The sequence below is a fragment of the Ochlerotatus camptorhynchus genome, unplaced genomic scaffold, assembly GCF_037179485.1.
Source record: "Ochlerotatus camptorhynchus isolate MF236.1 unplaced genomic scaffold, CSIRO-AGI_Acam_v1.1 ptg000371l, whole genome shotgun sequence".
Classification (NCBI taxonomy): Eukaryota; Metazoa; Arthropoda; class Insecta; order Diptera; family Culicidae; genus Ochlerotatus; species Ochlerotatus camptorhynchus.
The window spans coordinates 1,409,620-1,435,503 of record NW_027040859.1 but is presented as its reverse complement, the minus strand read 5'-3'; the positions used below and the strand labels follow the sequence as shown (position 1 = coordinate 1,435,503).

General features: G+C 39.2%; 1 protein-coding gene across 3 annotated transcripts in view; it reads right to left on the bottom strand.

The window, feature by feature from the left end:
• Nucleotides 1-2,455: 2,455 nt before the first annotated feature.
• The window catches only part of NPFR (Neuropeptide F receptor), a 67,216-nt gene continuing 43,787 nt past the window's right edge, over nucleotides 2,456-25,884 (bottom strand). Inside the window, exons 3-5 of one of the 3 annotated variants that reach the window (XM_065232727.1) lie at nucleotides 23,046-23,215; nucleotides 14,334-15,044; nucleotides 2,456-2,863 (exon numbers count right to left, since the gene is read on the bottom strand). In XM_065232727.1, the coding sequence (XP_065088799.1) occupies nucleotides 2,777-2,863; nucleotides 14,334-15,044; nucleotides 23,046-23,215 (968 nt within the window). In that variant the 3' untranslated portion in view covers nucleotides 2,456-2,776. Of the gene's footprint in view, nucleotides 2,864-14,045; nucleotides 15,045-23,045; nucleotides 23,216-25,884 lie in introns of all 3 variants that reach the window. The other 2 variants (XR_010518403.1, XR_010518402.1) reach the window with 2 other exon arrangements.

Here is a 25,884-nt window from a genome sequence, read left to right as displayed (position 1 = left end):
GTACCATCACGCATGTTAAGAACTCGAAATGTATTTCAACTGTCACCTCACAGAACGAATTATGGTAAAAATGGACCAATTAATAGAATGATGAGAGTGTATAATAATTATTGTGAGCATATAGATCTAACGATGTCTAAAGATACAGTAAGGAGAACACTAACTGCTAGGATTTCATCTCGTTAAGTTTAAAACAATTTTTATTTTTTAGATATTTGTATATGCAGTCTACATTTGCTGACAATTTCAAATAAAACGTATGTTTTAAAATAGCATGTAAGGCAACAGCACTATTGTAAAACGGTCTACACTGATTGACGACAAATAAATAAATAAAAAATAAATAAATAAAACTTCACAGCCTAATGTTTAACTCCATATAACTTGGAACTAGTAGACTGTGGAAAATAAACGTCATTGAAAGAGCTGTTCATTTTGTCAGGATAAACAACTTTGCCGAAGACATCAAGTCTCCAAAACGTCAGAGAAAGAAGTAAGATTCTGGCGCCATCTTTGCGGAAGAGTTTTGAACTATTTGTTTATGTCAATAGATGGTCCTTTTATGTTGAGAAACTTTGCCTGAGACACCAAGTCGCGGAAATGCTTCGTTTCGGAGTTATTAATTTTGCTCCGCTAGGTTGCATTCCTGACCCAGTGTGAAATGTAAGCATTAGACATTTTAAGAAATTGCGCTTGGTGTTTTTCTTGCCTGCTGTCCTCTGTCGCCATATTGTCAATATGAAAATGCCATTAGCCTTGGAATAAAATCCAAGAAATTTCAATAAAATAATGGCTAAATTAGAGATCCGAAATGATTTCCAGTGTGCATTGGTATGAATTTATTTATTGAGATCTATTTTCTTTAAAATTAAGATGATTCCATCAAATTCATTTGATTTCTGAAACAATCTCTTTTGTTAACTTGAATTATTTTGGAGGCGCATTTATTTAACGCTCATATTATCCCAAATATACACGATAAAATTTCAAGCGCATATGTTTTGGAACTTCTAAAAAGTCAAAATATATGATTTAAGATTTTCACTATTGTCGCCATGAAACAAAATTGATTGCATGGTGATCTTGACACTAATACTCAAACCTATTTTTACCGCCATATGGAGAAAAAAAGTTTCAGCAGAACAGAACAACAAGCTAATTTATGGCGGTTGCTTTGATGCAAATAAAAATTAAATTGGATTTATAACTGATTTTCACCAAAGCGTAATAAAACTGCTTGGATACAATATTACTCTTAAAGAGGCTATGAGAACCTTTTGTAGAGTATGGGGCTTTCTTACAAAAGGTTTAAAGACAACTTTATTGTGATTCTCAAGCATGCTTTATAAACCTTATCAAGAGTTGTCCACTAAGCTGGAAGACGATCTTATAGCGGTTATCAAAAGGTTGTGCTGAAGCTATTAATTTTATTACCGGTTTTATAAAATTGATCTAAAAAACCACTAATAAAGTGCAATAAAACCAGAAATGCTACTTGGGCTATCACTATCTGCAAACAAATAAGTTAAAATGTGCAAAAAGTGATTTTTTCGAAACTTTTCAATTTGTTTAAGACACAATTAGGTTTTCTTGGCTAAAAAACGGGTAAAAGTAATTTGGTGTTATGGTAAAAAAGTTACAGCTATTTATGTGTATGCACGTTTTTTTTCGGGGCAATCCATATAATGACAATTATCACCCTACATAGGATTGCTCCTCATTATCTCTTGTTTGTATTCATCTGATTCATGTGTTACGTTCCAATGTCCTGAGTTATAATGATGTTATAATGATGCAAACCATTTATGCTAAAAGCATTATTTGAACCATCCCTAAATTTAAATTGTGAAAGCAGTGCTCAGCATGAGCAACACACTTTTGTTTTTTTAAATATAAAAGTAACAATTAGGGTAGGTGTATCAGTTATGGCTATACGTTCCTATTATGGTGTGTTCCATTTATGGTCTATAGGAATGTCATAAGTCATCATTGGAACACACCATAATAGTAACTTACTTCGAAATTTTCGAAAACCTTCCATGATTTAGTAATTTCAAATAAAACCATTCAGCAGCACACAAATATGAGACAACATTCCGCAATCCCTCACCCAACTCACGTTTTCCTAGCCTAGATGGGGTTTAAAATTATTCCGAGCTTGTCTTATTTCATGCCACCTATGAATTATTATGTTGCATCGTTTATCCGTCGCCTTTAAAGAAACATCCTCTCTCGCACGTTATCGACACGGCCGATCAGATCGACTCAAAATTGAGTGGGTTTTCATTCAAAATCGCAAAAACGTGCGTTACTCATAGACTGAGTAAAATTTTCCTCGCTTTTCCTCAAAAATGTGCTAGAACACGGGGAAAATCGACGAAAATTTTACACTTTATAGGAGTTTACTAATAGACTGAGTGCAAAATTCCAGGAAATTTTTACTACCTACGTTTTTTTGCGAATTTGAGTCAACGAATTTCAATTTGAGTTGGCTCAATCGGCCGTGCATAACAGCGTGAACTTTTTCTTCTCTCCATACATGCAGGCGCACACAGCACTCGCCGCGTTCGCTGTGGTTTGTAACCTGTGGACCGCGAATTATACTTGCACTGATACATACAACCTGGCTGCACTGCAGCAAAATACGTGGGCGGATGCAACCTTATCCGGTATAAGTATATGTACCTACCAACTGCATTTCCCTAACGTATTTATCCTGCAGAAAGCACGCTTCCGTACACTGTACGGTTTTGCTGCAAAGCGGTCGCATCCTCACTCAAACGCTATCCTCGTCGCCGTCGCACAGCTTCATGCGGTCCTGTCGATCCAGTTGTTCCGTGTGCTTGTTCCAGTTTTCGTTGTTCTGCAGGGTTCAAGTAAATGATGGAAAATTGAAAACAGAAATTAGATTTGCGAAACATTTAGGTAGGTATATCTAGCGAACATGGCAGTCTGTGAAGATAGCGTTCGTTGGTTACGCTTTGAAGAGGGCGCTGTGCAAAACCAACGATATAGTGGAACAGCACGTGCTCTGCTAGAAGGCGATAGTGTGCAACCGATGCGTTGTGAGCATTACCGACGTCCTTCGAAGACAAATGTATTTGAAAAAATAAAGTGGCATTTTGATCAATTGATTTGGTAAAGAAATATCTTATCTGCATTGAATTCAAACAAAGAAATATTTTTTTCAGCGGAACGGTCTTGCCATGTTTCACCAATTGATATCAAGACCAATTAGATTGGAAGATGCACATGGTGCAATTTAAACTGATAAATAAAATACAAGTTTGCAATGCACTTTTTCAAAAGCTGAAATAAACGCAAAGCTTTGATCATCGAAGTGCATGTTGCAAATGGCAATGTAATTTACTTTGATCAGAATCGAATCAGAAACAGGAATTTAATTTAATGCAGAAAAACTACACAAATTCATTAGGAAAAACACCGGTTGTACTTGATGTCAATGTGATTCCACTGGGATGCCGAGCAGAATGTTGAAAATAAATTTGAAAGAAGATAGGAAGATACTTCATACGTATCAACGCGTATTATAAAAATGTATGGTCAACAATAAATTTAATTGCACATTTATAAATAGTACCTTAGAAACGTTGGAAATCTACGTTATTCAATGAAACTTATATTCATTTTATGCACTTAAATAACGTTGGGATACAATTTCTTGTTAGCAAAAATAGGTCTATCATCACATCCTAGGAATCGGTGCCGGTGGTGTAGTGGTAAGCATGATAACCTCTCACCCCAGCAGTCCTGGGTTCAATCCCAGTCGGCGCCGCCGGGATGTTCGGAGGCATAACATCTCTGATCACGGGAAGTGAAGCCGTTGATCCCCGTTTCATGAGTTGATGGGTCGATAGGTAGGGTCCAGTTGTGGAAGCTACCTCCCTGCGATCGGTAGCATTGGTGCTCAGCACGGAAAACAAGATCGACGGAAAACAAATCAAGGAAAAAAATCACATCCTACGTAGGCTTAAAGAAAAAGAAATATCACAACAAATTCTCACTATTGCATCTGTTCTCTGACATATTCGGCCGAGGTGCATTTAGAAAAAGTCTTCAACGATATCGACGAGATGTCTTCACATAAAATTTTCGGGCGGGAAAAGATGCTTATGTCCAATATTTCATATTTATATAACAGAGTCTTCCCAAAAGTTCAGGGACCATCTCAGAAGTGAAAAGCAATTCGTTAAAGTGGAGAGAACAACATTTTATTTCTGAGAACTTCTTGAATCTAAAAGAAACGTTGTAGAATTTCAAGGAACTTCATAAATTTTCAAGGAATATCATACAACATTCGAAAACTTCATATACATTGATTGGACTGTGTAGAAGATCAGGAAACTTCCTAGATGCTCAGTGAACTTCATAGAGCTTAAGAAAATTTTGAAGAACTTCAGCAAATTTTGTAAATCAAAACTTCGGGCTTTTTATTTAACTACATTAGATATTTCTAACACCAGGGATTTTTTGAAATATTAAATATGAATGCAAGGAACTTCACAGAGCTTCAGAGAATGTTGAAGAAATGTAGGATGATTTGTAAAAATTCGAATAAACTATGTACAACTGGAAACTTAAAATAGATCAGGATGCCGTTCAAATTCAGAAAGCTTTTATTAACTTCAGGGAATTTCGCAGAAACTCATCGAAATTCTAAAAAGTTCAGGAAACTTTGAAGAAGTGCAACAACCTTCATAAGAATTCTGAAAATGCATAGAATTCAAGCGAATTACGTAGAAATTCGAGGAACTTCGTTTGATCTGGCATATTTTTAAGTTCAAGGAACTTCGTAGGATTCAGCAAAAAAATAGAAGCTCAGTAAACTTCGTAGAAGTTTAAAAAATTTCGCAGAAACTCAGTGAACTTCGTAGAAATTCAGCATACTTCTTAGAACTTCAGGGTTTGATTAGGGAATTTTGTGCACTTAGCTTCGCCCAGATGTTTAGAAAAAAAAAATTGTAGAAAAGTTTCGTGGTCTTTCCTGATGCTTGAAGAAGGTCATGGATGTTCTGAGATCTTGGTCGAATTGAAAGAACTTGAAAACAATCATTATGAAACTCTAGCGGCACTGGTGGTGTAGTGGTAAGCGTGATAACCTCTCACCCCAGCAGGCCTGGGCTCAATCCCAGTCGGCGACGCCGGGATGTTCCGAGGCATAACATCTCTGATCACGCCTTTCTTCGGAAGGGAAGTAAAGCCGTTGGTCCCCGGTTCATGAGTTGATGGGTCGATAGGTAGGGTCCAGGTGTGGGAGCTGCCTTCCTGGCACGTCGGTAGCATTGGTGCTCAGCACGGAAAACAAGATCGACGGAAAACAAACCAAAGGGAAAAAAAATCATTATGAAACTTGGAAGAAGTTCCAGTAACTTCGTAGATTTTAGAATTTTCATAAAGTAAAAATTAGGGAACTTTGTAAATGTTTAAGGAACATTAGAGCGATTTTTCCACCTCTTAGGATTTTTTTTATGGCACTATCGACACTTGCTGAGTACGGTGCTGTCCGTAAGTTACTGCAGCTTGCTGTAAGTTACTGTAAGAAAATCATATGCTGCAAAAAGTACGCGAACATGCGTTTGCTTTTTTTCTGGACAACTTGTTTCAGAAACGCAAGTGCGGGAACAGATCTATTGTATTCATTTTATGATCATAGACACCGATACGAAGAATTTGTTGAAGCGAGTAAACAATTCTCCATTTCACAAGTAACGACAGCAGCCCCAAAACAGCACATGAACTGAAAGTTGAAGACAAAAGCAAATGTCCAATTGGAGGAAAAACTCAAAAAATCAAATTTCATGCATGAGTTTATTCGCCTATGAGTTTTGCCGTCCAAAATTCAGTGTCGCAAAAATCACCGATGAGTTTTCAGGTTCAAACATTAATTTCTTTATACATTGGCGCTATTAATTGCTATTACTATTGTTTGGGCATCAGGGGTAACACAATAATAAGCATGCTATCACTTTACTGTTGAGTGCTTTTTATGAGTTTAAAGCTGGAATGATTTTTCGGCGCTGTGAGTGTTAGTGCGTGAATATGTATAAGAATCTCAAGCGTAAATTTTGGTTACCGCATTCGCACGTGAGGCTCAATAATTTTTTCAAGTGATATACGATAGGTTTTGTCATTCAGAACTGAAGACAGCAAACTTATATCTATCAAGTTAAAGCAAGTAATAAGATGTCAAATTGCACAATAGAATCACATGGTGAGTGAATTCTGAACTGAGCTGTCGTCCATCATCCAATAGGTACAGAAAATTTTTGTCCAAAGCCGCTACCTTCTATCTAGTCGAAGTCGCAAGTTAAAACAATGAGAAGTGAAATGGTATACTAGCAATAACCAGCTAAAAAGTAATACTAGTATACTCTAGAATCTGTTTTGTGACTTGACCAGTTTTACGGATGTTCCGGATCTACCGAAAAACCATCGCACAGTCCCCAGGGTCCATTTACTGGACACAAATCTTAATTCATTGTGATAAGACGTCTTGAGTGGTTTCGAAAAAACCACGGAGCTCTAGAATCTGTTTCGTGAATTTACCACATTTACGGATGTTCGGAATCTTCCGGAGGACCATCGCATAGTCCTCAGAGTTCATATTCCATTAAAAACTCTGAATTAATTCTGATAAGACGCGTATGAGTGGTTTCGACAAAACCACGGAGTTCTAGGATCGGTTTCATGAATTGACCACTTTTACGGATGTTCCGGATCTTTTAATGAACCATTTCGTAGTCCCCAGCATCCATTTTTTGGTCACAACTCCGAATTCATATTGATAAGAACGTCCATGAGTGGTTTCGAAAAAACGTGGAGCTTTAGGATCAGTTTCATGAATTGACCACTTTTACGGATGTTCCGGATCTTCCGGTGGGCCATCCCAACTCCAAATGCATTCTTGTAAGACGTCTTTGAGTGGTTTAAAAAAAACCGTGGAGCCCTAGGATCAGTTTCATAAAATTACCACTTTCACGGATGTTCCGGATCTTCCACAGAACCAGTCTTGTGACTTACCGGGAACTGATTATTTCTAAAAGGTAGTTGGTCACTTCTTTAAAGAAATCAGGAAGTTATCTCTTCAAATTGCCGTACAATCAGTGTTTGGTCCCAATAAGCTCAAATCTCATATGCTACGTGTATTCGTTAATGCCGAATCGACCGTACTATAGGAATCCAGAGGCAACCGTACTTAAGAAATCCGGCAAGATCGAATCCGTACTATTGGAATCTTGACTGTACATCCAATAAATCTCTTTTACTTGAAAAACTTTTCCCAAGGACAGAAGTATTCTATCTAGTCAAGATGTCAAGTTAAGTAAATAAAATATTGGAGACTGTTGATAAACTACGTAGACAGTTTTTTGGGATTATTGACCCCCCCCCCTCAATGCGTAGACAATTTTCCATACTAATTTATTTAAAAAAAATATAGGCCGTAGATAATTTTTAAAACACCCCCACAACACCACCCCCCCATAAAGTGTCTGTGAAGTTTTTGAACAGCCCCAGTGCCACCTGGAAGACGAAACCTGAACTCAATCTTCCAATAGGCCTTAGGCATCTGAACAGCTTTGATGAAGACTGATACCCAGTGATATCATGGCAAATTTGCAACTGGTTACTTATTTAGAAACTACCCTTTGTAGGAAATAAAGATTTTTTGCAATAACTGGTTAACCTAAAGGGTCACCAGTTCTAACCACCATTAAAATCGTGGCAGGCAAATGTTATTCACTTTCTACTAATTTGAGAGAATTCCTACTCAATTTTGAGTTAGTCTCATCGGCCGTGTACGGCGTCTAACGATGTAACAACCGTCACATCCCCAGACGATCTGAAGCAAATCGTACAGGTAAGCTCTTTTATAACCTCGCAATCGGTCGTCGCTCTCTGTTCACTTGATATTCATAGCAAGCGAGCACGTGATAGGCTGATTGCAGCCTAAAAGTTTGATCGATGTTCAATAGTTCACTAATGATAAATTTCTATAACCTTTTTGGTGTAAACTTAAAATCAATTCTTAATCAAAGGGTGTGATTGAATGCTTTTGAATCCATCCATATATGGCCAAGCTATAAGCGTTTTAAACCTAACACTATTTCGTTACACAATTTTTTGATTTGCACCCTAGTAAAGTTCACAAAGACGTATACCTACGTCAAAAACCGTTTCAACTTACTCCGGTGTACCTTAACCATTATAAATGTCTCATATTATAATTATAATGAATCGTAAACATCTGTTTATTTGTATGTCCAATTCTAAATGAATGAGCTTTGAAAGTTCTACGGATAATGATTCCTTGAACAATTTCTAAGTATGTACCTTTAGAATTGATAATAGCTTCTGAATATTCTAAAGAAAATTCATAAAGGGGAAATGACTCTAATGTTGGCCTATGGATCCAAGATTGGGCTCATGGCTAAAATTCTGCTATTTATAAATTTTATCTAGATGAACGCGTCATTGGGACGGTGCTAATGGATATTTTTGGTCGCTATTGAAAATTTAGTCGATTGCTGAATTTATGTATGGGCCCAAATTAGGGGCATTTGGGTCAACATTACATTCCTTTTCCCTATCTTACTGGATGCTATCGACATTTTATAACTATTATTATACAAACTTCTTTTGGAAACTCATTCTAGACGCAGCAGTTTTTTTTTTTTTTTTTGGAATGTCAGCCAAGACCCGTTTTGTGAGTACCGGTATTACGGTACTGAAAGGTTCAGGACCGGTAATACCGGTAAATTACACGTTCCTAGTTATTTCTAGGTAGGTAATTTTCCAAATACAATCGAATATAGACCTCTTCGACTAAAGCAAACCCAGAATAAAAACAAGTAGTTGTTCAAATCCTCATTCCACCCTAAGAGTAACATCCTCGATCCAGTTTTTCTGATCGAGTCGGAAGTATGTGTCACTGAGTACGATGCCTAATACCTGATCCACCAACCGTTCCAGCCTATCAAGCTATCAAGTTCACCCATTCCGGAAGATCCTGCGCAAGATTGGGATCTGAATATGGTGCCCAATTCTTTATTTAACCTTTATTTATTTTATTGTTTTTTATATAACAATAAAACTGTAAATGTAGTTCAACTCTTGAAGATCCTGCTTTGATTTGTCGTTGTACGCTTCGAAATCGGATACCCACGACAGGATATTCTATAATTCGGACGGATAACAGCAAAATATAAGTGTTCCGCCATCCCCGGTGTACAGTTCCATTCCGGTACATAGGGTTTATTTCCTTGATGTTGATATTGATGTTGTTTGCATTTCCTTGCGGATTAATCATCAAAGGCAAGGGGCGGGCGGGCACTGGCGAAACCGTGTTGGTCGGTTTGACCAGCTTCTTATTTCCATAGCCATAGGAATCCTATTATAGCATTATCCAGTGTAGTCGGTATGTATGAGCAATTTACGATGATACGAGATCAAACTTCCTCGAAATTTTATCCACAGGCCTAACAATTTTTATAACGTTCAGAGAATTTTCGTCCATACAGGGATTTGGATTGCGATCTTGCATAAACTGACGTTGAATGTCTACCGAATTGTTTTTGATTTCCATGAACACAAGACCCAACCCGTCTGCACCATAGGTACACTCAACGGTTCCACCGATCGCATTTCGAACCAAATCAGATCAATACGATCAGATCTACCAGGTATTTTACCATCACTGGAGATGACCCGATTCGGTCGTATTGACTGCCGTATCGATAAGACTCTCTCGTCCGGCCATCGTGTGGAAGAAGGACTCGGTAGGTGTGAGGCCTAAATTGAAGTTGTTCTGAATAAGAGCCGCTAGGATTTTCGCTGTGAATCGGATGAGTTGATCTAAGTTTTGCTTGTTGTGAAGAGATCATGGTTCAGAGAATACTTACAGTATTTTTCTAACTTTTGCAAGGAACGATCCCTGAACACGTTGGGCATCCGTTTTCCATTTTTAAATCCTTGGTTAAACAGCAGTTTCACCAGTTTTAAGTTTTAAGTGTGGAATATAATTTTCTAGTACTAGGTTCACTTCGAGGTAAACAAAGTAGTCAACCTTTGCAACGATTAGCGAAACGTCATCACTCAACAGTGATGCCGTTTTGTATTATATTGTTTGTGTCCTGCTTGTCAGTGTGCGCCCAACTGTGCCGCTCAATGTGGCATACTGTGTTTTGGCACAGTGTGCAGAGTTAAGTACCCCTTGGACCTTTGAATAGCCGTTCAATAGGACGTCACAAAAGACGATTGATGGATTATATATAACATTGACTATTTCGAATTGAGATTTTACTAGATACCCCTCGATACCCAACGCTGAAATTTTCAGGAGCAATAAAACCCCACCAAGGCCCACATACCCTATTTTCGCGTCGTTAAATATTACGTCACAAAAACGCTTGATGAATTTCCTAGAACATAATGAATTGATAAAATTAAAAAAAAAAAAAAAACACTAATTAACTCAAAAAACAAATATTAAAGTAGTCCTAAAAGGAAATCAATTATATCTCTTTAGTGTTAGGATGTAGAAACCTGTGTCTTCAGCAAATGTTCATAAAATCAACTGTTCTGTAACTTTGTCAAAGACATAGACCCGTTATCTCGTAACTGCAAAAATTTAGAACTTGGATGTGTATTGGAGGCGAACCAGCCTAAGGCTGAAAGCCTCCTAAATAAAGCTAAATTAATTAATTAATTAACTTGGATGTGTAATACTAGCTTAATGATTATTCAGGTGTGTATTTCAAAAAATGCGGGATATCATTTTGAGCAACTTCTCCCAAGATACCTAGTCTCTAAATCATAAAAAACGGTAGAAAATGTTTTTGACCGTCTTTATGCACACACTCATGTGAATTTAGGTGCTCTGAGACTTACATAGCGTCAATTTTTATATAAAATTGAGTCATAATAGACGCGAAATTCAGCTCAATCAAGCGTACTTTTCGTCGAGTAACGAACTTTTTAGTCCCAGAGCACTTAATTTTACATGATATGTTTGTTTACGTCTCATCTTTTATGTCAAAGATGGATTCTGTCACGTTTAAAATGAAGTATTTCTAAGTGTGCAGATTTGTGCCACTGTGCGCTAGAGGCGTTTCCATTTTATATTACTTATGAGGGGAGCTATATATCTCGTGATGGTTTTGGGTCATTCGGCCGAATGCCGTTTAGCCAAATGCCATTTGACCGAATGGGTCGTTTGGCCGAATGCTGAACAACAAAACTCCAAAGAAGGAATAGGAGAAAAACCTCCTATTTTTATTAAATTCTGATTAGCCTTATTTTTATGACAAGCTGCGTTCACTGTGCACAAAATAACTAGAACAACAAAACTCAAAATAACTGCTCATGTTTGAAAGAAGGAAACATCTTTTAAAATTGTTAAAATAATTTTTAATTCAATTTTTTAACAACCTGCGTTTACTGTGTAAAAAATAATAAGATCATCAAAACTCTAAGGAGCTGCTCATGTTAAAAAGGGTTGCTAAAAAAATACTAATTACATACATAACTAAAAGTTCATCTTTATAAGAATAATGAATTCATCGACAACCATAATTGTGGAAAGTAAAAAAAAAAAAGTTCACAGGGCTGCTATTTAGGTTCAAGTAGTGTTCAAAAATTGGAAATCTCTTTTCAAGTATTCGGCCAAACGGCATTCTGCCAAACGACCCATTCGGCCAAACGGTATTCGGCAATACGGCTTCGGCCAAATTACATTCGGCCAAACGGCATTCGACCAAATGGCGGGACACTCTCGTGATCATGACCATATAGAAAGTTGAGCAAAGCTGTTCGGGTAACCAACTCTTTCACTACGTGACGCTAATGTGCATGCGAACTTCCTGAATATGTTAAGTCTGGAAAGTAGGATGTTGTTGTACAATATGAGTATTTTAGAAGCAGGGGTGTAGACTGTAGAGAGGTTTAGAGATCAAAAATCGATGCTGGACGCCTGGATGCTGCGTACCAACGCTAATGTTTGAAGAAAGCTTAAGTCCCTGTTGAGCACAGCGCTCACTGTTCATAGATTCTTTCGCACTTCCACTTCTGTTCTGTGTCAGCTTGTTGGTTCAAGAAGATTTATACCTACAATAGGTTTTTGAAGCTGACAGTTCCGGATGTTTTATAAAATATTTCAAAATCATTACTCGTTGACAGTGCTACTAAAAATGCTGTAAGAAATTACCAACATCGAAAATACCGGTATATTCACATGCCAGTACCGGTATTTATGTACCAGAAAATTAACCGGTATTACCGGTAAAACTGGTACCACAACTCTAATTTTGACTGTTCTATCATGACGAATAGGAAATTTGCCAGTACTGGTTAGGAGTATAGTCACTATATTAATAGTCTGGCGGAGACAATAACGGGAGCCAATTTGACTCTTCACTAGCGGGAGCCAACCGATCATGACCATATTTTATTAAGATTGATGTGGTGGAAGTATTGTGATCGTGACGATAATTTAATCGATCAACGATGAAACCAATTTTGGGACAACAGTAATCCCTTAAGTTATGGTAACACCGCTATTTCTCGGCTCTCCTTCAACCAATTACGCTGATTTTTTGTATGTGTTTAGTCCCAACCATTAGCCAGTTATCTACAAAAAATCAACTCAATTGTTTGATAGACAGCCGAGAGATAGCGATGGGTGGAGGGATTACTGTTGTTTATCAATATGATTGTTCCCGTACTTGCTTTTTTGCTTTTGCTGTAAGTATCTGTAAGAAAATAATACAGCAATCCCCGATTCACGCGATGGGTGGTGCCGTCTACCCACCGCCATTTCTCAACAATCTTTCAAACAATTGAGATGATTTTTTTTTTTGGTTGTAATTAGAATTAACCACAAACTTTACACTCATGAAAAGTCAGCTTAATTGGTTTAAAGACTGTTGATAAATGACGGTGGGTATATGGCATCAGCCACTGCGCAAATCGGAGATTCCTGTACTATTGTCTTACAGCAACTTACAGCAAAAAAAAGCAAACCCAATGCGTTCCTGAATGCACTATTTTGGCATTTTTACGAGGAAGATCGACGCGGTAGACGAGAAAAGATAGTTTTTGATAGTTTTGTGTACGGATAGTATGGCAATTTCGCAAATGCATTGAAAAGTTGATCGATGTTATTGCCTCTTTTTCCGAATTAAATTAAAAGAATGATATCGATACTGCTAAGATAAAAAATGTTTATTTTGCGTAATACGAAAACGTCCTGAAAAGGCATGAGCATTTTCACGGGTTAGCCAAATTGTTATTGCAAAAAGCTCAGTTGCCAGATTGCCGGATTTTGTATCCGCCAGACTATGAATATAGTGAATATAGAGTCCTACTAAGGACATCGCGGACTTTACCACGCTTTTTGGAAAGGGTTTGAACAAAACATGGAATGTTTACATCAAAGATAACTTCTAAATTTATCCACCTTTCCATACGTACCATTGGATTTGATAAAGAGTCAAACAATGTTGAGATATTATTAAAAATCTATCACTGCTTCTTGCTTCTAAATTCGTCCTACGCGTTTCAATTCCGTCCAAACGCATTGAAACGCCATTAGATTTTCTTCGTCCTACGGATAAACGGAGAAAAAGGGGATGCGCTAGGAAAGCTTCTTTTGTTTTGAGAACAATGAGCGTAAATATGTATACAATGCGCTCTAATAGGATTTATGTTGTAGCTAATGAACTGAAGCATCGGAACAAACGTATTATTGATTTGTGCATTGTGAAATCATTGAAATTATTGATGATTTCTGCTCGATAGAACGGAAATAGGCGATTACGACGAAGTAGCGCTCTTCCCTAGTTAGGAGTTAAACTCGGCAACTCAGATGTACAGATTTCAAAATGGTGATAAATCCACGGCAGTCGATAGAAGCGTACAGCGTACAGGAAATCAAGCAAAGCTAGGACATGAAAACAGGTAAAGCTACGAGAGAGACGAAGGTTGACTCGGCAAATGTGTACGTGTTTGAAAAAATATATATAATTTACCAACATTGAATCAATGACTAGTGGGCTGCGTAATCGTGTGGAACTGTAGCTTGATTTCAAACCCCCCAATATTGTCATCTAATGTGAAGTGCACACCTCGGTCCAACTGTAGCTGGTAGTAGAGCAGTTGTAGTAGTAGTAGTAGTATGGGTAGTAGTAGAAGATCTAATTTTTGGGAAACGTGCACGCACACTACTCAAATCACGGCATTAGCTCGGTAAGTTCGGTTTGGTCTCCCGAGTCTACTACGGTTGTGATTGTGGTCGATTGTCGACACATGTCGCCCACCTGCGTTACTTCCGGTGCGGCTCCCGTAGTTCGAACTTTTCGCGAGTTGGTATTTCCACCGCCGTTCGCAACGACCGTGTTCGTGTCCTTTCGGCAGAGGATTTCGTTAAACTCCTTACGAAAGTTATCGTTTAGCCAACCGTAAAGCAGCGGATTGGAGCATGCCGAGCTCATGCCCATCATGTGGCAGATGGCGTATGCAACCATGATCTCCTGAGTGATGCCGCTCAGGTACAGGTCGGCAAACAGGTTGAACAGGTTCAACGGAAGCCACGAGATTCCGAAGATCAAGGCTATGCTAATCAGTAGATAGTTGGTTCGTTGCATCCGCCGGCCCCGTTCTCGTTCCCGGACGGGTTGTAAGTCCTTCGAATTGGCATTGGTACTAATGGTGGTGGTTGTAACCACTAGGCGGTGCTTAAGTTTGAGATAAATTCGAAGATAGGCTATCGAAACTATCAGAATAGGTAGAACGTACTGGACGCACAGGGTGAACACCGAGTAGTACACTCGACCGCGGGCCATTGGCCAGTCTTCGATGCAGTAGGAGACATACTCGATTCCCAGGCTGGAGAAATTCACGTCGTAGTGAATCAACCGTCTGGTGATGAACATCGGCGAGGCCAGGATCAGCGAGATGATCCAGATGCCGGTTAGTATCACAATGGCACCCATCCGCTGGAGACTGTCGCGCGTGGGATAGACGATAACCTGAAGAGACGGAAAATAAGAAGATGAATAAAGGTTACAAGTTGTTAATAATAATACGGCATAATGAACGTTAGGGATACAATAATTTTGATAATTTTGATAAGCGTTTGTTATTAAATCCCATGCTGTCCTGTAACTCTGAATATGGATCGGGATTGTAAGTGCGGGATAAGTAACATTCAACAAAAAATTTAGTAATTGAATTTCACAAAACTAAGACCCTTGTATTTATAAAATATTCAAAATCATGAAAATATATTCTTCTTAGGTAGCAAAAGGGCCTAGCATAGTGTTTAGCCCAGTGTTGGAAAAATATCAAAAAAATCAAGATCACGCTTGATTTTCGTAGACAAAAAGCAACACGCAAACATTTGCGGTTACTATTGCAAGCTGTGACACCGCAGCTCGGAATATCAAGCTAACGATTGAGTTTCATGAATTTTAAGTTACACCCGAACGCAACCGAAACTGGCGCATAACGGGTGGCAGCAGTCGCTTCGTGTCTGCCATAGGTGACCTGTCTAAGAAAACGACGTGCAACGGAATCATTTTTGCGGCGATTCAACTCTCAGCTTCAACTTTACACGTTGTGAATAGTCTTGCAATATCAAAGGAGCTTGTAAAATCAATATCAAGCATGATATTTTGCTCCAATATCATGCGTGATATTGAGAGCCTATGAGAGTGTAAAAATGTCATTTGATTGATAATTTTGCCAACACTGTCTATGCCTCTCACGTAAATGGTCATGAGTTTATGTCTAATCAAAGAACAAGTCACAAATGACCATAACTGATGACCAACTGATGAATTAGAAAGAGGCATCTCCCTCTATTTCTGTCTCCCAAGGTTCGCCATGGATCGAGTGAAATGGAGACAACTTCTGTGTTCTGTGTACAGCAAGGGATAACCAGGCCTTAGACTGATTGGTAAGTATGTTTACAGAAAGAAAAAAAAATCATAAAATTAAGAAGCTGATTCTAATAAATTTCAAGATAAGGACCAGTATCATAATGCATTGAAATCCGGATACTTTTAAATGTTGATTATCAAGGCCAAATATGAGTTTAATGCCACGTTAAGTTAATGATGATCGCATAGTGTCGTCCATGTTTATCTAACATAATTATTATTTGTTGGAAATTGGGGGAGGTAGTTCATCGATTCTTCCGGTTCGCCTCCTAGCATCGTGCTATAAGGTACCAGGCGATAACCAGGGTAGTTGATCGATAGCTCGATGACGTCATTTCGTTGGCGTCTGCAATGGGAAATTCTCATAGCAGGCGTTGACGATGGGACGTTGTCGAGTTGTGGAATAGCAACTATCGTGGTAACTCACCGATTACCTGTCGATCTGCCAAATTTGGAAAGACGTCTGCATTGAATTGTCTCATATAATAATATTCCGCCCACTATATCACAAGAAATTGCGAGTAGCTGAGTGGAAAGGAGATAAGTTAAGCATTGGGTACAGGACCAAGTCTCCCCTGGGTGGTGCAAGAAGATGAGCGCAATAGAATCATCAAGTTGCCATAAGGCACGGAATGAGACTATTGCATGGCTGGGTAGTCAAAGTCTTCCATACGTTAGTCATTTCAGGTGGATTAGAACAGGTTTAGGTTTAGGGTGGGCGTTGGCCAGATTTTGATTTTTCAGATATAATCCTAAATAGGACCTAGATTATTTAATACACTAGTAACCTCAACTTCTGTCACAATGTTTCATGGTGACTAATCAACACTCAATGGGTAAAATATCAAATTTGCGGTAAATTTGAAAAAAAAGGTAACTTGGAGTGTAGAGCGCACTGCCCACTGAACGATTCTGAAGCCTGACCAATATATATAGATACATTCATACCATTGGCATTTTGTATTTGAGATAAGACAGAGACAGGATGCGGAGGGCCCGCTTAGCGGGAGCGTAACCCATGTTATGGCTTCCATTTATTAAAAAGTTCAGATAGGCTGGAAATGATAGGTTCATGTTGAGAAAATGTACCATATGGTGCCCGTTCACTGATCAAAATTAAATTAGATTCAAATCGTCAGGCCCTGCCCTGTAATAAGGGGATTGACGATGATTTGTCATGTTTCATTTTGCATTTGCATATAATTGTAAGTTTCGGTTTGCTTTTGTAATTGTAAGATAGATAGTTTGGCTCAATTGAAACATTGAGTTGTATAAACTTGACGAATCATACCTCTAAAATAGTAGTAGTTACAGTGCCGCATTATCTAACAACCACTGCCTGCAACTAATGTTGGAGGGGTCAGCAGGGCTGATTACGGATCAAAACTAACATAACTCTAACACTGAAATGATCCCGAAAGTAAATAAATAAATAAAATAAAATAAATAATACTAATACCTCCTTATTGTCTCTCTAATTTGTCTACTATGTCCCACCATCACGATGAGAGATGAGCTACCGTACATGGTACACGCTCATATACACTCCCAAAATAGTATGCCGCAAGTAAGTATATTACAGAGGCAACTAAAGATCCAGAAACAAAAACCGATAACGCTGAAGATTATGAGCTGTGGTGATTTATATGACTAAATAGTATTATTTATTTATACTAACCTAAACACAACGAGGGGTGACCCAAATCCAAACGATCACTAACCAAAATAATAGACTTATCTTTTTTCAGCAGCACTACACCAGCCAGCAAACTTCAACAATCCATCGTTGCTTATGCCTTTGTTGTCGTTTGGAACCAGTTTTGCGAGGTAGGCGACGATTGTGCGTATTTCTCGCGTAACTTTTGAAAAGAGCCTATTTATAGCCTGAACAATACGTAAAGAGCAAATTGAAACATTGAACGTCGCGTGAAAGTGGAACTTAATGAAGGCCTAAGTACTTTTTCGTAGTTTTTAGTTTTCGAATTTGAAAGATCGTCGGTTACAGTGGCCTGCTTACTGAGCAGAAAAACGCGGTCCCAGGTCCTTACATATCAAAGAGATTATGGTAAAATCGCTTGTGTATCGTGTATTTTGCGAAACTCGTTGTTGTCGTTGGTTCCGGGTTTGAATGGCTACAAAAATTTGAGCAACGGTATTATGTGATATGAGGGGCTCGGTGGCCTTAGAGCAACCGTTTTTGCTTACTGAGCAGAACATCATGAGTCTAATCTCAGGTCCATCCACATTCAAGATTCGTCAATCGTTTTATTTGTTAATATGACTACATGGTAATAACAGCAACTCGGTGATTAAAAAGGTGCTCGTCTGCCTAGTGGCAAACGTTTTTGCTTACTGAGCAAAAGACCGTGGGTTTAGTCCCAAGCTCCTTCGCGTTTTATGATCGTTAGGACATCAATTCAGCTTATCGTTTACCAAAACGAACCCTGCTGCAAACCCAACCCTCTTATCCAACATCCCAGTGATTCCTCGTGGAAGTGCAGAGGTGTTCTCGGCTTCCATCAAAGCGAGTGTCATGTCAACACAATCCTTCGCATTCCTTTCTTGACCTGTGTTCGGGCGCGGCCGGCGCTGGTATTGCCTAATTTAAGATCACCAGTTTTTACACATTGAGGATGATTGCTAGTCCCAAGCATCGTCTATTGGTTCTCTGTGTAATTACAGCTGATCTGGCAATAACAGAGTAGCAACCGTGGGCGGTCAATCAAGCTCAAGCTCAAGTTCATAATTATTATTCGTTGGAAATACTATACTAATATCAACATGAAGCTTAAGTGTGATAATTTATTAACTACAGAAAGTTCTGAAGAGGATAAGTTGATAGTTTCGCTAGAGTACGGTAGTGTGAAAATGCAATAGAAGTCATTAATGCGACAGTACTAGTGGTACTAGTCCTTTACCTAACCCATACATTAATAAATAAGGGCCCTTAAAGTTTTTGTTCAAATCCACAGGCCTGGGGTTGTTCATTAACTTTGTAGACAGTCAAGGTCGTAAGTTGGCTATTACCACGACCATACAAATTCGAAAAAAATGAATGGGCAATTGTCCATGGGGGGGGGAGGGGGGTTTAAGAATTCCAATAAACTGTCTACATAGTCAATTAACAGCCCCCTTGTAGATTTTAGGAAAAAAAAAACAAGTCCCCTCATCATGTATGAATGTATGTGTTAGGTAAAAGAGTGTGCGTTTGACTAATACTGTAATACACGAATGGCCCTTCACTCAATTTCAAATTCTATTCAACCTATCATCTACAGAACTTTGTCTGGTTAATAAATTATCACACTAAAGCTTCATGTTAATATTAGAATAGCATTTCCAACGAACTCTGAATATTGTAAACTTCACGTAAAGGGTGTATTCGATGAAATTGGCACACCAAAAATCATCTGTAACTTTTTAACCGTAAGAGTAAAAACCTGAAAATTTTGTGACTTTGGCATGACCAGACACTCCCGGGTAACTAACTCAGTTGCATGAGACCCCTGAACTGTGTCGCAGGGCCGGCATGTTACTGGGTATTCGGAGGGGCTACGCGGACAAAGTATGAAACACACAGGAATATTCACATTTTCTAACATTTATTTTTCTATTCTTTGGCGTTTGGGTGTGGGTTTTCACATATATGTGGCATGTATGCTAGGGTTTAAAATTTGCACTGTAGTCACTGCTGTAGCGGGATCTCCTACAGCGTCGCAACGCTGGCGTTGGCCCACACGGCTGCTCCTGCACTACCGTGTGGCCAGAAACTTGCGGCGCGGGCTGTAGACCGTGTGCAACTTTGGGAGAATGGTGGATCTGGTGGCTCAACAGGCGTTGCTGGCTCGTTTGGCTGGCAGGCGTCTTCCGTCGTTGACGGCATCGACTGACCGTGGCATGGCCACCTTGGTCGAGCCGAGACGGGACCCTCCTTGGCAATTAAGGCCACCGGTGTGAGGGAATCGTCCCTGACGGACGATTGAGGATAATTTACTATTAGGCTCGGAAGCCATCTTGACTTCCGAGCCGAGCCGTGTAAGACCGTTTTATTTACGGTACGAGGTCCTATTGTAGGGTAATATTTCCGTCAGGTTGGCTGATAACAATAATTTAAGCCTATTTACCTGAACGGAGGCAGTCCAACATTCCAGAAACCCCACAAGGGGGAGGGAGGTACACTAAATGGCACTGCACTTAAAAATACCGGTCTTTTGCACACGGACGCCTGTTTGCTTGTGGACAATCTTTCACTGAAAGATGGCCTCCCCATTTTATCCAATAATTATCATTCTCCCTCTTTTCGCACAACCATTTTTGTGCGAGATGTTTTATAATATTTTTTTTCCCTTCAGTAACGTTCTCGTTCTTTGCAGCGGCACAAACCCTCTCGCTCTTGTGTGTGTCTACTGTTTTAGGTTTAATAAAACGTGAATTTTCCCAACCAACAATAACTCATACAGAAGAAAATCCACGGATTGTAACCAACTGGTTACAATTTGTGTAAATTTTATTCATAGTGTATTGTTTACATCTGTCAAGTTTCATAGTCATTCAAACAGTAGTTCCAGTCATGTCGTAGAAACAAGAAATTGTCCGTCAAAAAAATGTGTGCACTTACAATCAAAATCCAGAGGCGTCCCACCGATGGATCGCTAAAAAGGTTGGAATTGCAAATACAACTGTGTCTCATGTGACAAAAACCTGCAAGGAGCGTCTAAGTGGCCCAAGGAAGGAAGGGTGTGATCGTAAAAGTGGTCCAATGGACAGTAAAATGGCCAGGAAAGTGGTGCAACAGTTCAAGAACCGTCCAAACATGTCAATTCGAGATGTCGCTAAAAATTCCAAGGTGTCAGTCGGTTTTGTGCAGAAAACCATGAAGCGTGCTGGGTTACATGTTAACAATATGCAAAAAGCCCCAAACCGGAATGAAAAGCAAAACATCACTGAGAAAACCCGCGTCCGGAAACTTGAAATTTGCAAAGAAGTTCCTGATCTGGCAGGCGATTTGCGGTTGTGGTGAAATAAGCGCTCCCTTCATCACTTCTGGAACAATCAACGGTGCGATTTACACGGAAGAGTGCCTTAAGAAGCGTATCTTGTCATTCACAACGGATCAACTCTGTTTTGGCCAGATCTAGCATCCTGCCACTACGCTCGAAACGTGTTGGAGTGGCACCGAACCAACGGAGTCAATTTTGTGCCAAAAGATATGAACCCACCAAATTCATCGGAACTTCGCCCAATTGAAAAATTCTGGGAAATTATGAAGACGGAACAATACCTGCAATTTCCAAACCTACGATTGGATGCCTTCTTTCAGATAACAACTTGAGTGCGGTAAAATAGATAGAACTGTTTCAAACACATCATCGGTACATGAGCGAGTCGGCGATCATCTTTTTTTTGCCAGGAGAATACCCCTCACCCTCCCTCTCCAATGGGGGAGTTTGGTAAAGAGAGATGATCAAACCGATTTGTACCTTCCTAAAAAGTTTTCCTTGCTCGCTTTCTACTCTCTATATACAATTTTCACACTGCCGTACTCTAACAGAACTATCAACTCTATACTTTCATCTCCTCATCATTTCAGCGTATAAAAATTACGACTTTAGTCTGTTGTTTGAAATTAGCATCTTCAACTATGTAAATTGTTGACTTCACGCAGAAGTAAAACAAAACATATAGTTAAAGAATCCCAAAACTATTAAAACAGAGCTGGATTTGAAGAAAATATGGGTAAAAACAACAAAAACACTGGGAAAACCGGTTGTACAAAATTTGATGGGTGGAGTGAAAAGGAAGGTGTAGGCATTTGGGATGGAAGGCTAAATTGAATAAAACAATTTTTGTAAATCATAACTCATTAGTAGTGCTTCATTCCCTGAAAATTTCTAGAAAATCCGATAATCGGTTTGATTTTGGTGAGTAAATATGTGTGTGCCATTTTTATCGAATACACCCTTTATGAAGTAACAGAAAAACTCTTTGAATGTAATTATCAAGTTGACTAGTGAATTAAAAATGAAATGTCTGGATTCAAATATTGTCCGGTATTCGATACATAACAGTACCTTTTAAAAGATTTGATAACAAAAAAAATAAGTCAATATTTTCATCAATATTTTGACGGGGTCATCTCTACAGGGCCGCTCCTCACTAAAATTGGTGTAAGCGATGGAATATTCCGAGCCAAATAACAACCTTTCTGACAAAAGTTGCTGCTGTAGTCAAAGAGAAGGGGAAAATGAGGGAAAATATTGAAAAACTGATTTTTTTTTTTTATTCTGCGGCAATATTGGCATCATCATCAATATTTGCATTAACATTATTGACAAAACAGTGTTTACAATCTTTTAACTCGTATGGTGGGCGCTTAAGGTAAATTTTTTTTTGGCGAAATGTGCTTCGGTAAATAAGCTAAGCATCACAGAAATCACGCATTTATTTTCATTTATTAGTACAATTGTGTTACTTGTGTCAAAATCGAAGAACAAGATTGTTCTTAATTAACTTCTCATGAGCAAAAGAAATGGTTATTTTCTGATTTTTCAATGAATGAATACTTGTGTCCATTATGATTATCAAACATTATGCACATAATGTGTATGCCTAACATCACGCACCCATTTATGTCAGTGAACTACAAATTGAATAAATTTCAATCAATAGAAAAGTTCTGAGTCAAGTGTCATGGAAAATGCACACCAAAAGCAACACACCTCAATAAAATTCCCCTTGTGACACCCAACCATTGACATTGAGTAAATGTTTTATCTTCTACTCATCCTTCTACAAAGACAACAGAATCCAGACCAGTAAACACCCGGCGAGAACGCACGTGGAACCATCGAAGTACCAACCGTGGTGGGTATAACAAGGTGATACAGCTTTGTCTATATATGGACGAGGAAATCACGGGGGGAGGGAGTGTGGTTTTAGAGCAAATTGTAAACAATCTCAGCCGCTCCTTCATACAAAAATCCAACATGGCTGAATCGTGAATTTGACACATTAGAACACCTATATGTACCCACCTTGGTACCAAATAAACCAATAAATTCCCAAGCAAACCCCCCCAACTCAACCTACTTGATATCGATCCAGCGCGATGGCCGTGATGGAAATGGTCGATACGAAGATGCTAGTGGCCTGGAGGGTTCCGATCGATTTGCACAGCAATGGCAACCGGCCCATGGGCCAGAATTTGGTGAGAATTTCCACCAACGTTAGCGGCATCGTCACCAGGCAGAGTAGTAGATCTGGAAAGAAGGAAAATGGAAAAGACTAGTAAATACGGAGCGCCGAAAAAAGTTGGGAGACAGCGGATTCGGTTGTGTCACCCACCCCTTTTGTATATATTTTTAACTACAATAAATCAGCCAAGCCTGAGCAATGAAGAATGATAAAATATTTCGTTTGCATGTTCTAACATCACGTTCTACTGGTGAAATTTACGGTTAAAGGAAAATAGATGCGAGAGTGTGAAATCGGCGTGGCAAGCCAATTAACTTGGTCCACTGCTTTCATCGCTTCGGCCAAATGCATGCAGAAGCTCATCTTCAGGTGATGCTATAAATAACGGAAATCTGCTCTCCTAGACCAACCGACCAGAACAGATGATACCTAAGTCGTTACAACTTGAGAAGGTAAACAATCATCCAAAACCAGACCTATAATCTGAATATTCATAACTGCTAAGTGGCCTCATGAACGCGTCTGGCCTTCTACGAAGGTTTTCTGCCTGGCCTAAAAATGGATAAAAATCCTTTTCCGCAGTACCCATGAAGTTATGTTAATTTGAAACGTGTCACGTTCCCATCCAACTTCCAACAGTGTATTAAAGCTAAAGCAGACGCTATAATAGACGTCACTTTTCTCGAAAAATTCCTCTCAGCCGCCCTCTCCTTCATCCGCTTCCTAGTGACATATAGATACCTAAGTTTCTGCAAGGATGGTGTTGAATTCCGGGAATGAAATTTTTCTGCTATATCGGTTTGGAACAGAAGAAAATGTTCGTGATAAAAAGTTTTCTTCTGAGCTTCCCCATTGTATTCTATAATAGGTAGACACACACGGGTGGTTCCACCATCGCTCCTGTCGGGAAAAAATTTCCTTTTGTGTACGCCAGGGTGCCCTTTAAAGCCAATGCTTGTTCACTGCCCGGAAGTAAAGACTGGAACGCGCAAAAATTGGTCGACAAAAATGTCGTTTCTTTCAGTCGAAATTCATATCACAAAAATCTTCTTATTTTTCTTTTGGTAGTTCAATTCATATATTAACGTTTATTCTTTTTGGTTTGCCAAATCTGAACTGCTTAGCCCCTTCCATTAAATTTTGCCCAGTGGTCTCATCGACCTTATTCGCCGCCGAACGTCAGATATATTTAAACTGCTGCTCGTTTTCCATGGATTTATTAGATTTTTTATTCCGTTTGACCAAGGCCCAATACCGTTCGATAGGGCGGAGTTCTGGGCCGTTTGGAGGGTTGTGGTCTTTGGATACCACAACCACCTTGTTCGCATCGTACCACTCGATTGCCTTTTTCCCATAGTGGCAGTTCACCAAGTCCGGCCAGAACAGCACAGGTCTATTATGTTGCTTTAGGAATGGTAGCAGCTGCTTTTTCAGGCACTCCTGGACGAAGATCTCTTAATTGATTGTTCCCGCAGTAATTAAAATGCCGCTTTTTAGACCACACCTGCATATGGCCTGCCAGACGAGATATTTTTCGGCAACTTCGATAGTTTGATGGTTTTGAACATTTCAGCCACCTTCCCTTTTCGTGATGCGGTATAAAACTCCTGTCCCGGAAGCTGCTTGAAATCCGCCTTCACATAAGTTTCGTCGTCCATGACGACACAGTCGAACTTTGTGAGCAGATTCGTATACAGCTTTCGGGACCGCTGATTTGCCGATGTGTTTTGTTTGTAATTTCGGTTCGCCACCTTAACCTTCTTAAGCGTCGACAACCCAGCTCGTTTCTTGTGCCGCTGCACAGTAGTATGGGAGACATTGAGCTTGCCAGTGACGTCCCGGATGGAGAGGTTAGGATTCCGCTTAAATTTCACCGCCAAGTTTTTTCGTCGTCGGTGCCACGTCTGGATTACGATTGCCTCCACTTCCAGGCTTTTTGGCGGTCGACAGACGCTCCTTGAACACTTTTAAAACGTTTGTCACAGTCGATTTGGCCACATCCAGCAATTTTACCAACTTGGCGTGAGAGAACGTTGGATTCTCTTGCCGCGCGAGCAAAATTTTAACACGCTGCTTCTCTTGCTTGGACGTCATTTTGAAAACTTGAGAGCAACTGGTGAAAACTCATCATATCAACCATTGTGTATGCACTCAACTTCCAAATGCAGCATATCAGGTTTTTTATGCATTTTAAACAGAAATACACCAATTTGAAGTTGACCAATTTTTGCGCGTTCCAGACTTTATATTCGATCAAACATATGTAGGGTAAACATTTACTTTGACATTTTCGCTTATGTTGGGCCTATCTAGCAGAAAACATCACAAACATCTATGATTTCGGCGTTAACGAGTCAATTATATGTGTGGTACGATAAGTATAAATGATAAGACCCTTTTTTCTCAAAAAACATAAGGAACACTGCATTTTTTCGTTTCATTTTTACCTTCATACATAAAATCATACAGAAATGAAGAAAATCCAATGGTATTTCAATGCGTCAGGACAAAATTAAAACTTGTAGGCAATATGATCAAACCTAACGGTATGCACACCCAGCTGAAAAATGTAAGATTCTATAACAGATTTGCATAAAAAAGCATAAAAGATTTGAATACAATTTCTCCTTTATTTTACTTAAATCTTATTTTTAGTTAGATTGGTTCCGATTCTTACTTACCTTACCAATCAGGCTAAGGCCTTGTTGTCCTCTGCTGTCCGAAGAAGTCGTCT